This window comes from Macrosteles quadrilineatus, unplaced genomic scaffold (assembly GCF_028750875.1).
Source record: "Macrosteles quadrilineatus isolate MER2022 unplaced genomic scaffold, UCM_ALF_1.0 Scaffold_12__1_contigs__length_5162894, whole genome shotgun sequence".
Lineage (NCBI taxonomy): Eukaryota > Metazoa > Arthropoda > Insecta > Hemiptera > Cicadellidae > Macrosteles > Macrosteles quadrilineatus.
Genome location: NW_026542605.1, coordinates 4410019 through 4433630, shown reverse-complemented (window position 1 = coordinate 4433630; position 23612 = coordinate 4410019). Strand labels below are relative to the sequence as shown.

At 31.8% G+C, this 23612-nt stretch overlaps 1 protein-coding gene across 1 annotated transcript in view; it reads left to right on the top strand.

Moving 5' to 3' along the window:
• The window catches only part of LOC129004892 (uncharacterized), a 219074-nt gene that overhangs the window by 72406 nt on the left and 123056 nt on the right, over positions 1-23612 (top strand). The window contains exon 2 of the mRNA XM_054433587.1: positions 5523-5640. Coding sequence (XP_054289562.1) covers positions 5553-5640 — 88 coding nt within the window. The 5' untranslated portion in view covers positions 5523-5552. The remainder of the gene's footprint in view (positions 1-5522; positions 5641-23612) is intronic.

The window sequence follows — 23612 nt, the reverse complement described above, 5'->3', positions numbered from 1 at the left end:
ACTATTGCCAAGTGTACGAACTGTTGTGTAATAAATAGTGTATAGGTTTTGAATAAAAATATTTTACAGCACAATAAAATTGCATCTGATATCTTAAGTCGCGTTCGTTTGTATATCCATTTTATACGCTTGGGTGAAAACAAATCTAAACTACAATGGAATTACTTTATACATAACACTAACGAAACACAGCTTATTGTGTAATTATCGAGTAAACGGCATCTCCTACACTTACCTAATGTAACCTTTTGAAACACGCACTCTCGCGATGCTTTTTAAATCAACAATAACTATTGTTTTGTTATTTATTTTTAAATTCGCACGGGTAATTCGTAAACAGCACAATCGGTGGACTTATCAGAGGGTCTCGGGATGAAGCAATTATCAATCGTCCCTTATTGGAGGTTCCAATTAGTTCTTCCTTTGGTGATTTTACTCATTACCTCCAACCTGTCCTGATTGGGACCTGACTAGATGGGAGACTGACTCATCTAATCATTTATATAAATTCACTAAACATTGGTAGAACAGGGTCATTATATATTTTTTTTTCTAGTAACTGGGCTTTTTATTTGCTGTTTAGCAAAAAAAGTTTGAACTGTAAATATTAATCAAATGGTCTTCTGCTAGTTACAAAAATGCCTGAAACGTATTACAATGCTATTATTTTTATGTTGCCCTTTTTAAAGTGAAATTCTAAATGAAACATTGTGTTATACAGTTTGAACATCATTGCAGATTTGCCATTATATTATGTAGTAGAACATCAAATAATTGGAAATTTATTTTCCCATTTTGTCCTATCTAGGGTATCTGACCACCTTTGACACAACTTTGAAGAAATTGTTCCATTTTTGTTATTTCTAAGATTTCTTTTGGCGTATTTCCTATCATAACATTCCTCAAGTATCTGCCCCAGGACTTTCAAAGTTGCTAATAATAAGCTTCCAAGTAACAACCCGATCACTATTTTTATTGTATAGCTTCGAATGGTTTGGAAGTTTCATGCGATTGCAATGTCACATTACTAAACATGTTGTTAGCTAGGCAAAATCATTTAAAGAAAACATGTCAAAAACAAAATTCTTTAAAAAATCAATGGTGTCAATATTTACACAATCTTTCTTAAATAAAATTCTGAAATTTTATGTTTTGTCACTTTTGATTTGATTTGATTTAATGCTAACAATTTTAAACTCTACCTTACAGTTTATTCAAATGTAGAAAAAAATATGTTTATTTTTGTTTTCTATTAATCGAACGAATCACGTCATAGTCTACAATCAATATTGACGTCATGATTCTGCCGTCCAACAGCAGTTCAAATAAAATAAATCGTTTAAATCCCATATTCCGTCCCAGGACACGCGTAAAGCTTCTAGTCTTTATTAAAAATCCTATCTGTCAATTTGACGTATGCATGTTATCAGTCCGTTTGAAACCTAGCTATCTTGTCAATATAAATTCTGTCAAAACTCAACATGAACAATCGAGGTTTTATTTTTTGAAATACTGATAGAAATATATTTTACGCTTCCTGGGTTAGAAAACCCATAAAAATAGGGGTTTTCATGATTATGTTTAGCAGTTAAAAGTATATTTAAATAGAAGTATTTCTTATTTTAGATAAAAAAAAAAATATTAGCTACGGCTTGGATTTAAAACTATAAAAAGCCAGTGTCATAAAATAAAGTTCGCCAGGTTTGCAAGCACTAACTGGGGCGGGTGTTAATCGTGTTTATAAAGGTACTGGTTGTTGTCTCGGTTTCGCGCTGGGAGCCATAAAGTGAGCTGTTCGAAAATATATTCATGAACTTTATTCCCACCCTGGATATCAAATAGGTAAATATAGGTGTGCTAGTCTAAAATTGAGAATTCTATCAGATATTTATGATGATTTGTTTGATGTTTTGATAAACCATAAAATATCTCTCTCTTTTATCGTTATACAATTTCACTGGTGCATAGTCCTTTGCTTGTTTAGCCGAGGAAAAAATAATTTAAATACGATTGAAATGTTTTCGGGGGTTTACCATGGCATGCAATGAAGTTTATTTTTATAATTAATCCGTAAGAGGAGTTTTTGTATAAAACTTAAACTAGTTTATACATTTTCCTAACCATAAATTATGAAGAAATACTTAGTTATACTCTGTTCTAAATTTTATCCACCGGTTTTTGGTGGTTTAAGGGTAAACTCCCCCAAAACATTTCTTGACCATCAAAACATAGAATTTCACAATGTTTCTTTAAACTATTTGGTAGAGCTTCAAGAAGCAATTAATTTAGTATAGTATTTCTGTACGGTTATTTTTCAATGAAAAAAAATTCGTCAAGTAAAAATTTCTATGTTATTCTTAGGGAAAGTTTTGTAAACTATTTTAGTTTGCTTTTTTATGGATATATTTTTATAAAATTTTGCAAGTTTATTAGTTTTGTACTATTATTATTTTACCAAAACACACTTTATTGCCCTCCCTTTAGCAGCAAACCTATGTACTCGTTAAACCTAATGTTTTTTTTATTGTTTAGTGAAAATCAAATCAGGCAAAAGGAAATTCGCTAGTGTGCAGGTTTGCTGCGTTGGAGTTATTTTTATTCAAGCTGTTGACATATTGTTTTAGGGTGGGGTAAAGTAACGGGAAAAGATTTCTTCCCATAGAACCGTATACATTTTGCAAACGGAGTGTATATAATTTTTGTGTACCTTACATTATTATTATCAATAATCATGAAACACTATCAACCTTGGTTCTTCCCTTACTCGTATCATGTATTTTTCTCACAGCCATACTAAACTAAAACGCTAATCATAACCTTTGTAAACATGTTATTACCTACGCACGTGTAATGCACGGTATACTGCGAGTGGATATTCGAGAAGGGTTAGAGGGGAGTTTGAATATTGCATTATGAAGACGAAGTAATAAAACACAAGCACCGCTGCAGGTGGGAATAGAGCCCCTTTACGTTCTGTTTTCCTCTGACTGTAGGACGAGGTACAATAACAGACTAGCAATGCTGTGCAACGGTTATGCGTTGTGTTGTACTTCAGTTTCTTATGTAAAATCCACGCTTGCTTTTAATACTCTTATGAAGGCGAAAATTTATGGATTATTCGTACAACATTCGTAATACTGTTGTTGCTTTTGAGTATTGTATCGTATAACTAGCTGTTGTACCCGTGCTTTGCAACGGGAAGAGGACACAAAATAGAAAAATTTTAATCTTTACATATGTTGCATATAATAGTTACACATCACCCAAAGTCAGCTGTTATAAACAATAGAAATATTGCTATGCCTTATTAATACAGTCTTCTGAAATATTAAAGAAACTATATCTATAGGTACTATAAAAAAATTAAACAAATAATTTAGCATTAAAGACAGCAGACAAAACTAATATGATTATCAAAGCATCAAGGACTAAAAAATGTAATAGCAAATACAGTAGCCTATATGTTTCATTGCATCTCTGATTCTACTCTACAAAAATAGCAACAAACAACTTAATATACAAACCAGTTCTTTTAATCAGTTCCATCTCCATTGCCTTTACATTTTCTCACTTACCATTAAGTAAACATAGTTACAGATATTTCATTGATTTTAGAAACAAAAGAACACTGTGTACCGCTTAGTTTTATGATATATTCCTTGGTTTAATTTAATCAGTGGTGTAGCAAAACAAATAATAAATGTATTAAATAAAGTAAAAATGTGAACTGAAAGCTATGTCAAGATAAAGTAAGAGTATTTTGTATTACCATTTGATAATTAAATATACACATACACAACAGATTTTAGAAAACAAAAATCAAATTTAGTCATTGATGATATTCTTTAGTTTAATTTAAGCATAGGTTTAGCAAAACCCAATAACTAAATATACCTAAATATACATCTAAAAAAAATGTGATGTGCAAGTTATGTTAAGTTAATCTACTGTAACACGTCATGTTAAGCAGTTCATATTTATTTAAATTAGCCTCCAAATTCATACGAAACATCTATACATTGTAATTTTCATACTGTTTCCATGAAAACATATCAATAACATTATTTTCATAACTTTAGACGCTTTAAAAAATCCAAAGCAGAGCCAGAGTTGATACAGCAACATTTATAGAAGCTTTTTTTCTATAGTCATTGACATAGTTTTATAATAAATAATCCATGATAAAAGGTTAGATTAAAATAAACCTACTTCATAGTTATGGAAAATATTATATTTAATTTCTTTGTATCAGCTGTCTGAGATTGTGAAATATGCAGTTTAGCAGTTCTTCTTGTTTACATTTAAATGTCAAAGCAAATGTAAACAAACATTGTTAGTGTTTTCATGGAGACCAATCAATATTTACTTTTAAAAAGTTCACCTCAGAACTTATAAAGCCAAAGGGGCAAAGCCTACGGTCAGTATCGAAATGTGAATAGTCCTATAATGGTCCTTGGTATGGTAGCTATATTTTTGTAAAATTTAAGCCAAGTTGGTTCAGTAGCTTTTGCACCTATTAGTAACACACATACAGACAGACACCATTAGATTTTTATATAATAGTATAGATTTTTACAGTTATTATTATTTTAATCACACAGAGGAAGGAGAATCATGCAAATAAGATAACAAGACCTAGACGAAAACATGAGAATATTGTTTTATCTAGTAACATTAAAATATACATATAAAAATAAAATACTGTAAGTTAGGAACAGGGACTAAATAATGTATACATAGTACTTTACAATAAAAATAATTACTCTTGTCATGTCATGTGGCGACTCTTGATCATATACTATTTCTATTCACTAATGTCTAGTCAAATTGCTTCTCGTTCTCATATTTAATAAATTGCTTAAAAGAATGCTTGAATGTTGTAATATTATGAAAAGAATGATAAAAAACATTAATAGAAATAAATACAGTAACAAGACTTAACCTTTTAATTAATTGTAAACTCGGAATAATGAAAAACTATAATAATTAAGAACATGTTGCCTCCTTAGGCAACATGTGAGAAAATTTGACATTTTACTAGCGTTTATAAATCTTTTAAATTACATATGATATTTGAGGGAAAAGGCTCATAATGGGGCAAAGAAAATGATGATAATGTTGTCACTAGTGTTGCTAGTTTTGTTATGTTTAATTCCTTATCCATTCCGCACTTGCTTAAAAAACGACTATTTTGTTCCTCCTTTAGAAGTAACAATGTCAGTCAATGATGTTTCCATTGTTTTTTTTTTTATTACTGGGACTAATATAATCTTAGGTTCAATAAACTTAGAAAAACTGATTGAAATTGAATGGACTGTGTAAACTGCTAAAACATGTTTTATAATCGACTGAATGCCTGATTAACAGTTAATACCGATGTATAAAATTTGAAGTTCTATTATAATCCTCTAAATAATATCTAACTCGATGACTATTTACCCGTCCAATGGCATTATACGAAATCATTTTTCATAAGTTACTCTGTTCAACCATGTTTCAACCATTTTGTAATTTGATTACAGGATGATTTGAGTACGCGAGAGTGTTCCAAGATGGCGGCTACAACATGGACCTACGTCGTTGTGCTGTGGCTCTTCCTTCTATATCTACTTTCACCCTCTTTGGCCGCCAGATATAATGGTAAGTTAACGTGCTATACATACAATGTAAAACTATTTAGGCCTATTTATAATTTTAGTTTTTATAAATAATTTTAGTTATGTACATACAATTAAAGTAAAATAAATAAGCTTATCTAACAGTAAATTGTTATATCTAACAGTATAAAATTGGTGAAAATAGGAAAAATGTTGGTAAGATAATCTAGAGGAATCAATTCTTTGATCATATGAAAGTTGCACACATAAACTAGGTTGAGTAAATCTGTGTTGTTTCTTAAAGGATTATTTGATCAATTATTGTTCAAAATATTCGAAAAAAGTCCACGGTCACGAACTGTAATTCCAGATCCAAAAACGTTGTAATTTTAACTAGGCTAATCGTTATGAAACATACTATTTTAACTTAACGTAAACTTACAATCCCAATAAGATACAAGTAAATTTGTTTGGAAATCGCCGAAACAGACGCAAAAGGAATGTTAACGTGTTTCAAGATTCTATTGCCATGCCGGGACCACACTACCACAATTACCATCAGTGATGTCAATCGTCAGGTGGCGTGACTGCGGAGGCTATGTCGCATTGGGTCGTTCCCTTCCTGCTTTATTGCCCTAATGAATGAAATTGAGGCGTATCGATCTACAAGTGGGCAACTAACGAGTATTATAATGAACCGATTGTTGAAATTGCTTAGGTAAATACACTGAATGTTATCGCTTTTTTGTTACAGCACGCTAGAAAGCAAAAAGTTTATCAATTATTCAAAACTGCCATGTTTAAGTTAGAGAAAATAACCAACAAAGTAGTGCTGAGTGGTGTAGTGGCTAGGCTAGGGAATGTTTTTAATTTAGTTATTGGAATATACGTTTGAAAAAAAAAATTAGCTTACTTTTAAATAAATGTATTATTTTACTCCGTAAAATGCTTCGGCAACGGGGACTCCTGAAAGTAGAGCAGAAACAAATCAACTTGGATTATCGTTGAACAGAGTTTAAGTTCAATAAGCCAAACAATCTTGAAGCAAGTTAAACCCCAATCTCTACTAGTTTTGGTTGAACGATACAAGATCAATACTGTAGGTACTTGTCCAGAAACAGGTTTATAGGTCAGTGCATCATCATGCATTTGATTCCATGCTTAAAATAGTAACAATAAGTTTAATAATACTTTTTTGGCTTATTTTTTATATTGGTTAGTTTCTTGGACAGTCTCGGGATTTGTGAAGTTTTTGGCAGGTTTGATATTTAGCATACGCCCATCTCAGGCAATGAGGTTTGGACCGCTTCCCTTTGACAGTATTTGTACATTTAATTCGAATACCACAGGGATTATCAAAAAATTCTATAAACACAATTGAAATGTTAAATTTACTCCAAAACCTTTGACTTACATTTTACATCACTCTTTACATGTATAATAACAGAGAATATCAATGGAAGAGGATTTTAATCGTTTAAGAACGAAACAATAGCCACAGGCTGTCACATAAGTTATATCTTTGTGAAAAATACTTTTACCGTCCAAAATGATTGATCTTAATTTTCATAATTGATCATATCATTCTAAGATAATAACATATCCTCATTGTGTATTACATTTGAGCCTGTCAACGTGCGAGATTGTATTGGACTTTCTGCAGTGACTGTGAACGTGTGCTTTTATGATTTTGTTTCTGTGATTGCGCGCGTCTGCATGCATGAGTTTTGGCGGGAGAGAGATGGCCGGAGGCGCGTCGTCTGACGAGTGTCAAACTGACAAGGGAGGGAACGTAATTGATTATGCATGTTCTCACACTCTCCACCCCCGGGCAAACGTCACAAACTGTCTACAACGTGAGGAAACTGTAACTAACAGAATAGAAGTATCAATAAATTCTGTGTGGAAATATATAATTAGATCTGAGTCTGGCACAATCTTTGCCAACCTACAATTTAAGACGGTTTCAACCAGGATGGGGGCTTTATCTTGCTAAATGTAATTTATGATCACGATTAAAATCTTAGGTCCCAAACAGATTTTGCACTATTTTATTAACGACATTTCTAATCCCTATGTGCTCAGTAGAATATAGATAATAAGCCCAACAGGCTTTATAAATTTTACTTATTTTATTTATGATTAAATACTGAGTTATAGTTTTGTGAGGATAACTTGAGTCAGAACGTTCCCTTGCCAAAGCATGCTTAATAAAAGACTTAACAACTCATGTATAGTTTCAATTAAGTGTTTGTGTCTGTATACAAGAAAATAAAACATATAAACAACAATATAATTAGTTTTAGTTTTAAAAAGAAATTGAGGCCAATAACCAAATATAGAATAGCTAATAACAGTTGGTTCTGAAATAATACTTTACGTTTGAAGGAAATCCTTAGAGAGAAGTATATTATGCGGACGGTAGCTGAGGAGTTTTTAACGAGTATGCAGTTAGCTCGTAATACGCATTTTCTTCACAGTGATTTAAGAGAGATAGAACTGGCGAGCTCCATGTAAGTAAAGAGATCAATATTAATGAAGTCAGCCTCTCTGAGTTCATAAAGGCAGCTCTAAAAGCATACCTGTATGTTTAACTATGTACTCTTGCCTGTTGTACGCTGAGTCGTCTCTACATACAATCTGCTCTATGATAACAGTTGTATTGTACTAAATTCACACATACTTCCTCCAATGGACGTTTCCAGCTCAGTAAAGGTACTAAATTATGCAATACTAAACTAAATGTTCTTAAATTTCTTAGTGTTCTGTTATTTCCTGTGCTATATTATTTTTATGGTTACTTAGTATAATTGTATTCGAAGTTAAAAATTATAGTTAGTTTTTTTTCTAGATTGAATTTTATTTAAATATACTGAAGGGTTGACATTAAATACCATAAGAAGATTTTTCACCTTTTTATATAGTATACAAACTTGTTGATTTATGTTTCATAATCGGTTACAGTTGAGTGCACTGATGTCGGTCGATATTTTGTTACTTATTTTAGGGTTAATGGACATTTAACTGTTTGATTAAAGTACTTGACTGTCACTATTATTTGTTAATAGATCAATGTTCAAACGCATAATACAAAATACCATACGAGGTCGTACCTTAAAATAACCTTACACAACAAATCATTGATGTGGAAATCCAAATAAATATTGGATTTAATTTCAGATTTGTGTGACAGCAGTTAAATTTTTTTTCGTTAAATTTGGTATGGGCTTATTATTTTCAAAATTACGTAATTTATCATTAGCAATTAACTGCATATATTAAATTATTTATTTCAACTGTACTCACCCTGGAATTTATGTCATATACGGACAAACACAACCATGTTTGAAAAGGACACCAATGTTTTTACGTGATGCAATTGTTTACGGTCCTTCTTTTAGGTTAAACCCAATTTTCTTTCCTGTAATTGTTTATTTTTCCTCTTAAATGTTTTACTGGTAAAAGAAGATCCACCTTATCCACGAAGCTCGGGCCAAGGTAGCTACACTAATGGCAGGGTGTGTAGTTGATTGTAACTCCCCTTGTTCTGTCTCTGTTTTTACACGCGATGTGATAGATTAAATGCTTCTCCCTTTCCTAATTGAAATATCTAATCAATAACAACAAACCTGGGGAATAAAAACTGTGGTTGTGTACAAACTAAACATTGTAAATGTAATATGGCTTATCAAAATGTTGATTATGCGCTTTAATTAGTGTTGTTTCTTGTATGATAATTGTAAATGCAATCGGGAAACTGATTATTAAAATGAATGAACAGCTGTGTCAAATCTATTGCCCTATTATTAGTTGAGTATTTCAATACACACGTGGCAAGCTAGGAAATTGAATTTAGAATCCTCTTACACGTGTTATAAGACCCTGGTATAGAAACATTCACTTGCAACCCTTATTTATGCATATTTTCTACTTGAATCCCATACACATAATGTATGCCTATTTCCGCTGGAGTCCAGTGCAACTCTCAATGGTAGTCATACAAAATAATTTGGTCCTATCAAAGAAAACGCAAATAAAATATATTTTTTTAATATTTAACCCCTACAACAACGATTTGGTTTTTCTGACAACCAGTTAAATGTTGAAAGGGCATTTTATAAAGTTTCTGCAAAGAAACTATAATTATATTTATAACCATCGTCCTTATAGAATTAGACAGCTTTAAATGTTTAAATTAATGTGGTGACAAAGCAAAACTGTATATATCAACGATATATCTCACGATCTATTACTAATGCAGGCCGAAAGATTGTCTCTTCTGCTCATTTTCAGTTCGTAATCATCCTCGATGCAGACGTTTCATTTTTTGACATTTAAGGGACATGACGTTGTAAGCTCAATGATGCTAATTTTCATTTCAACCCTGGAATTGACACAGCATCGTGACATTGGCGCTGGGAAGGCTGTTAGTTGATTGGTGAGAGCCTCCGGGAGCCCTCGTCATCCCGCGGCTGTTCCTCCTTATATCGCAATTATAAAGTGTTTCACGAGGTATTTGTTACACCTATTCAACCTTTGTTAATAAATACGAATTGGTTTAACACCTAGTTAGATGTTTTCTTTCTTCGTAAAACTGAAAATAACTACTTTATCGTGATGGCAATGTGAAGTCTTTGATTTTAACACTTGTAATCTTCTATATGTATTTACCGTATTATGAGTAGTAAACAGTATAAGTGTAAATATAAATAACAATTGTTATTTGACGTATTTTTGTGCTTTCAGGGGAAAAAAGACCAACGAGAGGCTTGTAAAACTAAATTGGGTTTAAGAAATATTACTTGTTACTACAATAATTACTTGGCTGTGCGATTTCTATTTTATGCTGATCAAGGTCATTCAATTTTTTCGAGATTCGACTACTCAATTGCTGATTTCGGCATCGAATGACATTAACTAATTGATACAATTGCTTTCAGGTTTAAAATATATTCTTCTTAGGGTTCTAGTAACCTTTTGGCTTAAAGAAGATGTCACAGTTAACTCGGTTTATTCTACAGTCCAATAAATAAAACCAGTATGAACCTTAACCATCGATAGGTTAAATCATATTTTAGGATATGAAGGAGATTTTGAATATTTTTAGACATTATAACACACAAATATGAAAATTGCAATCCTACATACAGTACAATTTTAAAATTATATTCCTTTGACGTATAAAGGACATATATTAAAGGACAGGGTGTGAACATCACATGGTTTCATGTTTCATGTAAAGGGAATGAAAATAAAATGTTTTAGAATGAAAGACTTGGACTCGAATTGACAGAATTCTGTTGAAAAGTAATTTAAACATCGTCTCCGGGGAGTCTAAAGTTGGAAGTATTTCCGATCATGCATCTACTTGAAATGAATTACTTTAGTTTTAGGTCAAACCGTTGCATTAGTTTAAACTTTGGCTTATACTTCCTATAAATTATTTCATGTGGGTATGATATTAAAAAGTTATTAAGCATGTAGAAAACTCTAAGCTAATTGAAATAGTATTTTGGACTGCATAATAAGTATGAAGTGTTACTAATCGGATAATCAACCATGGACTTTAACGTATTTTATTTTCAAAAGTAAAATGTTTTTCTGTATAAAAAAAGGAAGATTCGTAGAAGGTTTTCTGTCAGGACAGTCACTTTGCACATTCGGAGGGGGCTGAGTACCCCTACAGAAGGGAATGGTGGTAATTGATTATGCATGTTCGCAATATTGTCCAACCGAGGTGTCCGGAGTGCATGCCAACTGCTCACGACATGCCAACCTTTTTATGACATGCCAACTGGCGACTGGGATGGTGAAATGTCTTTTTCGTTAGTCAAACTCGTATTTTAACAAATTATTTTTAAGGTTGATATGTACGTACATCGTTTGTAGCATGCATTTATAGCGTTTACTGGCAGTCGCTAAAAAAGTCGGAAAACGTCTATATATATATATATTTTTTTTTTATTTATTAGGTTGTACTATTTACATACCTAAATCGTCAAAGTTTTCCCTACGAACTATTTAAGAAATTCCATATATTGCATAAGTTTGTAGAACACCATGGTGTTTAGCAGCTTGAATATTAAAGTCACCTTATTATAGTTTTATATTACAACTTATAAAAAAATAATATATTAAAAGGATAAACGTTATGAACACTATTCAGTTTTCTTAGTCCCTATTAGTTGAAATTTTGGGGATTTCTTAAATTTTATACGGGATTTTAAAACTCGTGATGAGACCAAATTAATTTAATTACGGCACAGAGAAGTAATATTACTTCTCTGTGATTACGGTAATTTTGCAATGCTGAGTTATGCTGAAGGTACCCTAGAACGTGACGAAGGCTACAGTGAGCCTATTAGCTTGACGTTCACCTCCCTAGGCCATTTGTCTACGGTAAAACGAGGATTATGTCAATCTCTGTAATAATAAAATGATCTCGTTGAGTTGATATAGTGCTTGCTTTCAAATCGCAGGCCCTGGTCCAAATCCAAGCGAGATCGTCCCTCGACTCAGGATAAATTTTTCTTCTATCAATTCATGACGCTTTTTAACAACAAGTTGAAGTTAAACAGTAACAAGGCCAGGGTTTGGACTGCTACCGTATAAAAAAACGTGCCAATGACTTAATTGAGTACACACGCAAATATGTAGGTATACCTATTTTTAACACATAACATTTGGGTTTTTATAGTAAAGTAAACAATTTTACTCTTCTTTTATTATTGAAGTACCAACTAGATTTTGATAGGTTTGAAATTATAGTCTTCATTAGAGTTGGTAAAATCTCAGTCTTATTAAAATGAATTAAACCAATATTTGCAAATAACTAGTTATCGATTATAGAGTAAGATAATATGATTTAAATTTGTCGATTAAAAATATCTTCAAGTTCACCAAGGCATTTTAAAATTACAACTTAGCAGTAATAATTCACTGGGAAGTATAATAAATCAAGAAGGCAGCATGAGACCTTGATATCGAGTTTTGCGCATCAGTTTTAAAAGCTGAGATAAGGGAAGGGCGAAGTCGTAAGCGGGGACTACAAGTCTGAGTTTGGATTGGAAAATTTATTACTTCCCTAGAGCATTCGGTATACGCCGTAGTGCATCCTCAAAAATAAGCTTTAAACTGTGAAATGAATTATTTTTGTGTTTGAAAAATAATTTTGTATCTGATTGTTATTTCCTTTTTGATGTAGTCATATTCCTTTCTTTATACTGTTTCGTTTTTTGTAAGGGAACTATCTTAACCCTGGCCTTGTAACAATCTAACGCCGACCTTTTGTTTAATAGCATCATCAAAGAAAGCCCAAAGGTAAAATGTGTATGTACAGTAATCATCTTGTTTGGAATCGATCCACCTACCTTCTTATTTGACGGTGAGCACCAAAACAACCACTCGATTGCAAAATAAAGTACATACTTATCATTATTGAATTCTATCAAGCAGACAATTATGGTTACGAGTAATGTCCAGTGGTCGAAACTCGACCAAAAATATGTAATGTACTCACTTATGTTAATGTTTCACCCCACACTGTAAATAAAACATGTGATTGGAGTTTCTTCCATTTGTTTTGATTATCTGTTTATATTTCGTTGTTATTTCGTCACCAGCATGGCAACGCATAAGATCCATGTAAATTTTTTCAAATTTTTAAACTCATTTTTTGCGCTTATCTCTGAGCCTATTTAAATTTATAAAGGGATTCTGCACACCTACAGGAAAATAGCTTTCTAACGGTATGCTTAGATTTTCCCTACGATGCACACGAGCTGAGAAAAAAGGTTTTAAAGAAACATGCTTGCCTATTAATATATAGATTGTAGCCCAAGTATGATAAAGTATGAGTCTAGAATGTAGTTAAATGCTCTGTGTACCATTGTTATTGACTGTTTCTTTAGTCAAATAATGAACTTTGGAACCATCATTTAATTGTAATCAGAATATTTGGACAAATTCATGCAATACATCCAATTTAGATAGTACATACCATTTGTGGTAACACTGTTCATAGTCACTAAACTACTTTGTTAAGTTGGCTGGAAGTTAGCTAAGAGAAGTAACCGCGTCTACTGAGCTCAGGCTGAAGCAACTTGCTTTGATAAGCGACGTTAATTTTCCTTCCTGCTTGTTTGGTGTTTGATTGGGCCCGAGTAACTTAATGATCAGGGTGTCCAAACTGCAACGGCAAATACACATTTCCAATTCATACTAGCCTTAGTAGAATGTTGTACCATGTAAATGAGATCTAAGTAAATTTCCCCTCGATAAAGTATAACTTTCCACTAACCTACTAAAAAAAATATATGGACCCTCAATTGACACACATAATAACGATATCTTGCTTAATCATAGATTAGCCTATAGCCTACATAACCCAAATCAATTAGACGAATATTGAACTACAGTACTAACCTCGGAGAATATACATAAATATTTCTGAAATAGAAAATATGCAACACGACCACTTGAAAGTATAAAAATACTGTTTGTATGTTTACAACCAAAGTTAGTCAAATCACTGTAGGTTTTCGTGACAAAAGTGATTTCACCTGCAAAGTATATCCACGCCCTTTATTACTTCAAATGGAACAAAATAATACAGCGAAGGGGCGTTATCGGCGGAACGGTGCTTACCTCGACATCCATTTCCGCTCAGACACGAGGCCTCACTTTCAAAATGGTGGAGGAAAAATCTACATAGTAGTTTGGAACGATTCCTTCTTTATAGAATCAAAGGAAAGCTAATTTCATTTGTTTGTGTGTGATTTCGGATGCAAAAATCTGGCTTTAATTTGGAATACCTCATACTCCTAATTATTTTAATTATCTGATCAATGTGATACTTCTTTCCGTCTAGTTCCCATTTTAAGGTTGTAGTAAGTAACACAAATGACAAAATAATAGGAAAGAAATTGCGTGAAAAGGCCTACGCTATTACCAAATTATGTTGTGGGATTTACCAACTGAAGGGACCAAAATTATCAGTATGTCAAACAATAACCTACGTGGCAGATTTAATTAATACCGTAGTGAACAAAAATTGAAAAAAATTTACAAAAATAAATAAGGTAGAAATACTATTTCAGATTGTAGAAGGCTTACACTGTATTTTCACATTCCATTCAAGAACGATATGTTCATTTTTTACCGTCCACAGATGTTCCATTTATTTAGGATTTCCTTTTAGAATCCAAAAGTCCGTTATAATTAATAATTGTTTGGATTAGTATTCTCTTAATAACATTTCAAATCATTCCTGCTGTAATCTTAAATTACTTTGTCATTTGAACGATGATAAATCAATCCAGCAATCCAGCCTTCTTGTGATCACCGTGATATGATCTCTTACCTAATTGGTCTATTGGCCTGTGATCAACATGAAGCTAATTATCCTATTATCTGCTGACCGTGATATCTTCACTCATAGATTAATATTGGCCATGTATCCAATACTAGTCTGAATATAGTGATTTAACACTGAAAGAGGTTCTAAACAGAATGTCAATGCTGACTAACTGTCTCTGTGATACGATTTCGCAGGAGTTGAGGAGCAAAATTGTTTGTTGAACAGTCCATAAAAAAGTTCTAAAAATAAGCTATTTACCCTACAAATAGACTAGCTTTTACATGTAGTTACTTTGTTAGTTACTTATTAATTAGGTATCAGTTAAAGTATTACGAAGGAAATCGTTATTAAATAAGTGAAACATATCCCACAACTGAGTGAGAATATCCCACAAGGAATAACAACCTGTTGATTTATAGATATCCACAAACAGTTTACAAAATATATGACTTCTCCACAATCCCTGATTCAACTGTTAACACATGAGATTTTAAAGAAGGTTTATCAAGGTCCTATACAAGTACAAGGTATCAACGTTCGTTATTTTATTGGATCCTACGTAACTTTTAAATCCACGATTTATTAAATCCTTTTCAAAGTGTTTATTTTAGCATGTTTGAGGCTTATTAAGTAGATATAAGCCTTTCCTGCGTGTTTTCATTACATCCTTCTTGCTCTTTTCACCAGACGTTCTCTCTCTGACTTATATTTTCTGTAGTTTTGTGATTATTGTTATCACGGTTCTTGTTTAGTCATGAGACCAAAGATTTGATCATAAGTAATGTATTTTTTAAGAAAATCCGTTACTGTATACCCTTGTACCTTTATACCCTGATACAACTCATTTGTGTCTACAATGGTTTAACCATCTAAATTAATTTTCATGAAATAGGTTTTTGCACGCTCTCTGGACACACATCAAATCCCCAATCAATCACCAAAGAACATTTCTCCAGTCCATCAATACGACATTCATTACTTTCGTGGCTGTTATCGATCCAAGGCTAAATAGGACTAAGATCCTAGAACAGTCCCAGTAGGCTAATTATCATGTGGTACATCACAAACCTTTAACCTTTGGTGAGTTTAACACTTATTTTTAGACTATGTAATTTGTCCATTTATCAATTTTAATAACACTACTACACTAATTCGTATTTTCATAATCTACTGTTTTATATCAATCGAAGAAAATAAATAAACTAATTGAACTCTAATAAAGAAAGTTACTTAGAAATGTTTTGTTGCGAGGACAACATTGCGAGGAGTGGGCGCAGGAAATGGCACCGTAAAAACAAATAAATGACGTAGTTACCAACAGAACAGCCTCTGTATTGACCCAGATGTTTTCCCGGAAAGTTGGCTTTGTTTGCACCGAAAAGGGTCAACAGATTAATACGCATTTCTCTTGTAGTTATCACAGAATTTCCCATAAAAGCAATAAGCCATTGCCGTAATGGTCCCTTCATGTACCAGGGACCGATTTACTTCTTCGTTTTGATGTTCACTTAAATACTATTTTTATCATTGATATACGAGTGCTTGGCTGGTGTATATATTTTTTTAATATTTGTTTTTTTAATATGATTGGATTAAAAATCATAACAACACATTTGCACAAGTTCATCGTTCCAGGGAGACTAAGTACTCCCTTAATTAATAATAACTTATTTATATATTGAGTCCAAGTTATTTCCTGTGAATTAATCACGTTGTCAACCAGCATGTATTATATCGGAATTAAAATTTGTTTTTAAATCTTATTAAATAATCATTTAACCGACAGGTTTTTCAAATTATTGTTATTGGTAGTTTGGAAAAATCTTTAATGTTTTACCTAAATATTATTAAGTAACACCTATCAAAATAATTACTATTTATATCACTCTTTTGCAATTGACATATGTATTTAAATAGAAACGAGTGATAATGAAGGCATGTAACAATAATTCACAGTAGCAATATATCTCATAAGTTTCAACATTAGCCCAGAATTCTCGACCGGATATGCTGTGGTTAACTAGATACAGGCATGTGCAATCATGTTCTAGTTAGCTTCAACGTGCTCTGTGTATTACTGTACTACATATGTAGACGATAGTCTTACAATTTCAGAAATCCCATTTTTGTAAGCAGAAATACTCTTGTCGTTATTTTCTTTTATGATTTTCAATATCATTTTTAATGCAAATCAAAAAAGGTTATTAAAAACTACTGAGAACCTCAAACATTACTATTGTTTAAGTATATATACACAGAATTCATCAATGGATTTGCAAGAAGACTTTAAAAAAGGAAATAGAATAGTTGGGTCGGATAGCCAGTTTGCAATTATATCTCTTTTATCAAATATCTCCAACACCCCCGTCTTCTTCTCCTCTTCTCTTCACCCTTTTACTAATTTACTTTGTCGTTCTCTGAAGCACGCGATAAAAGAGGTTCATTACGCCCTTCTTTGATTAATTACAACCCTAATAATGAAGCATCTAAAATGGGCTTTTAGAGAATTGAAGATTTCCATCGCAACATCCAGAATTGGGTATTTTGTGTCAAAATTGGAAATTGTATGAGTTTATTTATTTTGTCTCATTACTATTATTCACTGAACAACATTAACATTATTAACTGAAGCTGTGTAAGTTTATTTATTTTAACTTATTATTGTTTTTCACTTTGGGTATTCATGAAGAAATATAAACAATATTCTTCAACTTAATACCGAAAACTTATGAAAATATTTACTACGGAGGGACAGAGTATTTAAAAACTATTCATCGGTTAAACTGTAAAATGAGTAAATGGATTTATTTAAATTATAAACACTGTTGGAAAACAAAACTTATGTTTTGTATTTAAATAGTGTGTACTGTAAATAATAATGATTTTTGGAAAAAATCATAACGAATGTTATATGAATGTTGCACAAAGTATATATTTATTTTGACTATACATACGATAGGCATACCGCCATATGTTGTAGGCCTATATATCGTATAATGTGCCTTCACTATTTAAAAGTAATTCCTTTTTAATGATAAGGTAAATGTCTATTACCTCCTTCCCCTCAAATGAACTTGACAGAAGAAATTAGTCCATGAATATTCTTAAGAAAAATTTAAGCTGTTATGTGCGTTGACGACATTTGCTTGATGTTCTCCGACATACTGCACACGCACATGGTATGCATGACAAATACAAAATTTAATCTGTATGTACAATAAAACTTAATGTCTAAATCCGTGTTAGAAACATACTAAAACTTGAGCTGTCTCCAAGTTGTTGTCCATTTGTTCTCAAATTTGTATTATTGGAGATTCAAATGTATAAAAAATGCTACTTACTTTAAAGCTACTTCAACTTATATCAAACAATCGCTTTTGTCAAAGCCAACGGTGAATTTAAATTTTAATCAGATAGAAAATGCAGGGTGAATGGACCATGGGAACGGGGGTTGTGTGAAGAAAAAATGGGTACACCATACACATTGTTATTTGACAATCAAAACATTAACTTAGAACTAGAAAACAAATAAGTTAATATATAAAGCGTCACTGTCTATATAAAATTGGATTATAGTTATATTTTGTTCAAATGCAGCTAATTTCTCTATTTAAGACTAAGATATTACTATTTTATGATAAACACATTACATTATTAACTTTTACTGTATCAGCAAGGCAAAGTACTAGTTGAAACAATTTATTTTAATAGAGAATTAATATCGTGCAAATCTTGATTCTTGTATCCCTGTATTTTGCTGCCAACTTTACAACACGTACGATACTGATCAAAAAGTTATTTAGAATTAATAAGACATGTATGAGGAAATACTTTAGTAAAAATTCAATCAGGCAAATTAAAAATCTCTAAGTATGCAGATTCGTTCCGGCAGGGGTATAGTTTAATAAGATTTATAAACTCAATGCAGTTTTTTTTAGTTTACCACAGTTTAGTTCACAGTTAGAGTTCTTCCGTTTTAAATAAAGGTAAATCGGTTTTATTTACAATAAGTTTCTAAGAATAGTTTATTTACATTAAATATCAACCGCTTGTCGAGTCTACGTGTCGAAATTCGCTTACCAGCGTGGCATCGACAAGGCAAAGTATTCCCTTACACGCTGTAACAGTAGAAAACATGTTCATGTTGTTATATATCGCTTAATTCAAGACAAACGTGAATGTTATGTCTGGCACAGTTGGTATCCCTGCAGGCCCCCAGTATAACAAGTTGAGAATTACACTTGTTATGAATTACAGCCCAACAGTGCTCCAGAGGCCGAACTTTGTTTTACAGCTGCTCTGGAGATTTGAACATTGGCTTACAGGCGTGTTTCTTTTGTATATTACCTGTTTAGTGTCAGAGTTGAAAAACATTTACAACAATACAAAATGTTAGCAACTGTTTTGAATTGGTGTATTTAAATAAAACATTCAAATCAGTGAGGACAATTGAGGGTGGTTCTGGGGGGTTTTTGGTAAGTGTATTGTAAAGTGAAGGTTGTCAATCAACCACATACACAGTTTAGGTATATATTTAAATATCAAACCCCTGTAACTTTGGGTATAATTTAACGATTTCAAATCAGGACAGATTTAAACCATCGTATCCAGGGTATAATATTGAAATATATTCCTAAACTGTCTATGTGGATGATAATTCGTTGAAAGTATCCTACCATTTAAGCTTTTAATCCATGTACAAGTTTCGTAACCCATTGTTTCACAGCTGGGAACTTAAAAAGAAAAAAGTGAAAAAAGAAAAAAAAGTAAAAAGTGTAAGAAAAAAAACTATGTTCATTTTAGGTCAAGAATACGTTCTCTCAGTTAACTAAAAAAACACTTAAACAATTTAGTAAGATTTTTTTATCTTTTGAAAATTCAGATCATTAAATTACTACATTATAAGTAATTAAAACAATTCGTTAATATTTTAATTTAAGGTTATCAATGCTTCTTATTTATAACTCACTACCGTTTAGTTTTTATAATTAAGAATCGTTCTTAAATATAAATTAAAAATTAAAATAAGACTATTTAACAAATAATTTAATGATGTTGAAATGCTTAAATAAATAACTTTGGTTTTGAAATATAATCTGGTTCTACGGAAGAAAAAAACTTATTAAATATTAGTACTATTATATAGAGTGAAGATGGATGGTATGTAATTGAATTAGATAATTATTAACACAAAAAATTAAATATTTATCTTTTTATTTCAAACATTTTTTTTTCAAATCAAACAGATTACTCTTCATTAGTGCCTCCCTTTGCAAAGCAAGCCTTTAAAACTGTCTCATTAGGTTTTGTTTGACACAGCCGGCCTTAATTCCCCTTTTTACTTGAGAATTATTAATAAATGTTCATTTTGGATACATTTTAATTTTTAATCTAGAACCCAAAACAAAAACTTAAGGTTATATTTCATAACGAGTTCTATTTTCTTGAACTACCTGTGTTATTATAGCTGTAAATATATGTTAATCATTACAGTTAATTTACATGACAATTTATTATTTAGGTTAAGCAACTTCTAACTTGCAGGATTTTACTAGTGTTTGATAAAACACGCTATTTTCCTAATTTTCTGGTCTAACTAAAGACGAATACTAGAAAATAAACAGGTTTCAAGTTTTAATTTAACTGTAACTAATACTATCATTACATCACTTTATTGATGACCAGAGGATTATTTTATGATCAATATATTGTATTCCTTCATTACTATAAAAATATACGCGTGATGTTGGGATAGAATGACATGTCTGGTTTAGCAATTGGAGTATGGAACTTGTATTCTAGAGGCTTGTTTTGTTACTGCTGATAACCAAAAGCTTTAAGCTACGTGACAATGCTAAGATCCAGAGACTTGAATTTTATTTAAAGCAGTTTATAAACATATTTAGAAATGAAAAAGTAATCACAAATTTTGAAAACATGTGATTAAATGTTTACACTTTATAAATAAGATTTGTGAAATAAAGTTTGCAATGTTCGAAGTATATGATGCTCGACCTACATGAGATACCTTTATTCATATCACAGGAGAGAGAGTATTTCTTAAACATGTTTTTATGAGTATAACGAGTAGTCAAATTCCGCTTAGATTATGTGGCTATCGTGTATAGTTGAGATTCGAGCACTAGAACGCGCCCCGCTACCATCCATTGTGAATCTGCTGTGAGGTTAACAGAATCTTTAGTTAATCAAAAAGTGGCAGGTATCCCCAGCTAGAGGAACCTTCTCTGTTCTCCCTTTACTTATATATATGCCTCTTACTATACTTGCTAGACACTGGTTGGTCTTACATTCTCGCAGGCACTCCATGATTTTACCTTTTAGCTTCAACGTATTCTATAACCACTATTATCTATCATCTTCACTACAATCTAGAGACATAAATTGAAGTAATCGATCACCACTAATGCCACTAACTAACGAGTAATACAGTAAGAACTCAGGAAGTGCTACATCTCGCAATAATGACTCCTTTGAATGTGTAAGGACTAGGGGCGGATTAACCAGTGACAGGCGATGACAGGTTGTCACGGAATAAGACATTCTCATTACAACCCCGACTAAGGCAATCCTTTATTGCAGAGTCACCATTAGGGGAGGGACCGCGCGACAGCCGATTGTAAATGGTCGTCTAGCGTGCAAGCTGCGGGTTTATATCAAGGCTCTGTGTCACGTAGGTTGGTACAATTGTTTTGTAAAGTAATTTTAGTTTACTACATCTTTAAAGTTAACTATTCTCACGTTTTATATGTTTTGGTGATGAGCTAGTAATCAAATTCTTGCGATTGTCTATTTCTGGTTCTCATGATTCGTAAATTACAGGATTAGGTCCCTGAACCTAATTGTCATAGGTATGAAGTAATCTTGGAATAAATAGTTAGTGTACATGTTTAGTTAGTGTTTCTTTAGAGTTGGACACGAATATCCTTATTACTATTCACATTCCTCTGAAGATTTGTATGACAATTCTCTCGTATATTACACGATTATACAACAAGTTCTGATCTGAACCATAATATCATTATGTAAATTACACAGCACTGGATTTTCCATTGATTCATAAATTCGCCACTTTTATATATGATAAAAGTTAGGTCTGAATCTAAAAATAACTATGAAAGATTTTAGATGTGCTAATTATTTCAGTGTAGGGAAGTTATAAAAGTTTGCGTTGATTAATTTCTGATTGACAGAGTAATGATTATGAAAGCTAGAATCGACGTACATTGTCTGAACGAAAACTAATATAATGGCTTCATATTGAATAGGTTTAATGTAAATCTCCTTTCCTCAATTTCATTGCGTATCTTTAACGTATACATATTTTTTATTGCTTCAAAATTAGTTTTATTGCGTTTTATGATTTACTAACTGCCGTAATCGTATATTCATACGATATCAAACAACAAATAAAGTTGTGACTAAGATTGACAACGTTTAATAGATTCTTTATATTTTGGGAGTTCCGAATCCACCGTTGAATACATAAGTGTAGTTTTCTTGTAACACATTCATGTGTGGGCCATAGATCAATACTTAAGCACAGTATGTCAAGCATAGTTGTTAGAGCTCTGAAGCAGAACATCCATTACAAAGTCAGATGTTTCAGCTGATGCCAAGAGCTAAAAGCATAAACCTGAGTTTAACTAGTTTTACTTGTACACATAAATCATAACTAAGTGCTGTTAGGTCCATATTTCTTACCAATGCACAAGAACTTTTCGTTTTTGCTTTCACATAACGTCTTCGGTAAAATTTATGTATGGAATGGCATGTATCAAGCTTCGTCAAAATTAATCTTGCCAGAAGAAAGATTATATTGTAACCATGTTAAATTACCTCTATCGCAGCAAACATGCCCACTGAGTATATTTCTAATGTCTTCATAATTCCACCAGTAAACCAAAATACAAAATTGCTTACATGGTTTGTATTTTCTTAGTATCATTAATAAAATTTTTTACATTAAAAGTGCTAAAAGGGTTGTTTAGGCGATCTTTCTCAGTGCTTCACTTTAATTGGGATGAATATTAAATATACACAATTTTACACCGGCATTATTGCAACATTATTTTATGAAAATAGAGTTATAGAGAGGACATAGTTGGTATCACTGTTGAAAGCCTCCAAATAACAAGTTGACACTTCAGCTACAAATAATAACCTACCAAGTCTCTTGGGCATAAATATGTTTCCACCTTGGTAGCCTAACTGAAACATAGGTTGAGTTAAAAATGTGTATTTTTGTAAATCTTTTAAAATAAGTGATAGGTCTACAATTTTAAATCAGATTAAAGAAAATTATATACAATACATGAAGAAGTTTTTAATCGGTTTTATAAATATTAATGTAGTGATATATTTTGGGTCAATTATAGGCTACAAGAAAACCTCAACCAATTCAATGAAATATTTAATAGTTTTGATAACATATATAACCATCCTTACTTGTAGAAAAGAACACTGACAAAAGCTAAAGAATTTTAATACAAAACTTGAAAGTTTAAACCTTATTCATAAAAATTAATTCTTATGTGATGAACCCTTTTTATATTTAAAATTGGTTATTTAATAAAAAATTTCTCTGATGTCATGAAATCGCGTTATATCAACGGTTGGACAAAACAAACCCTTTTTTT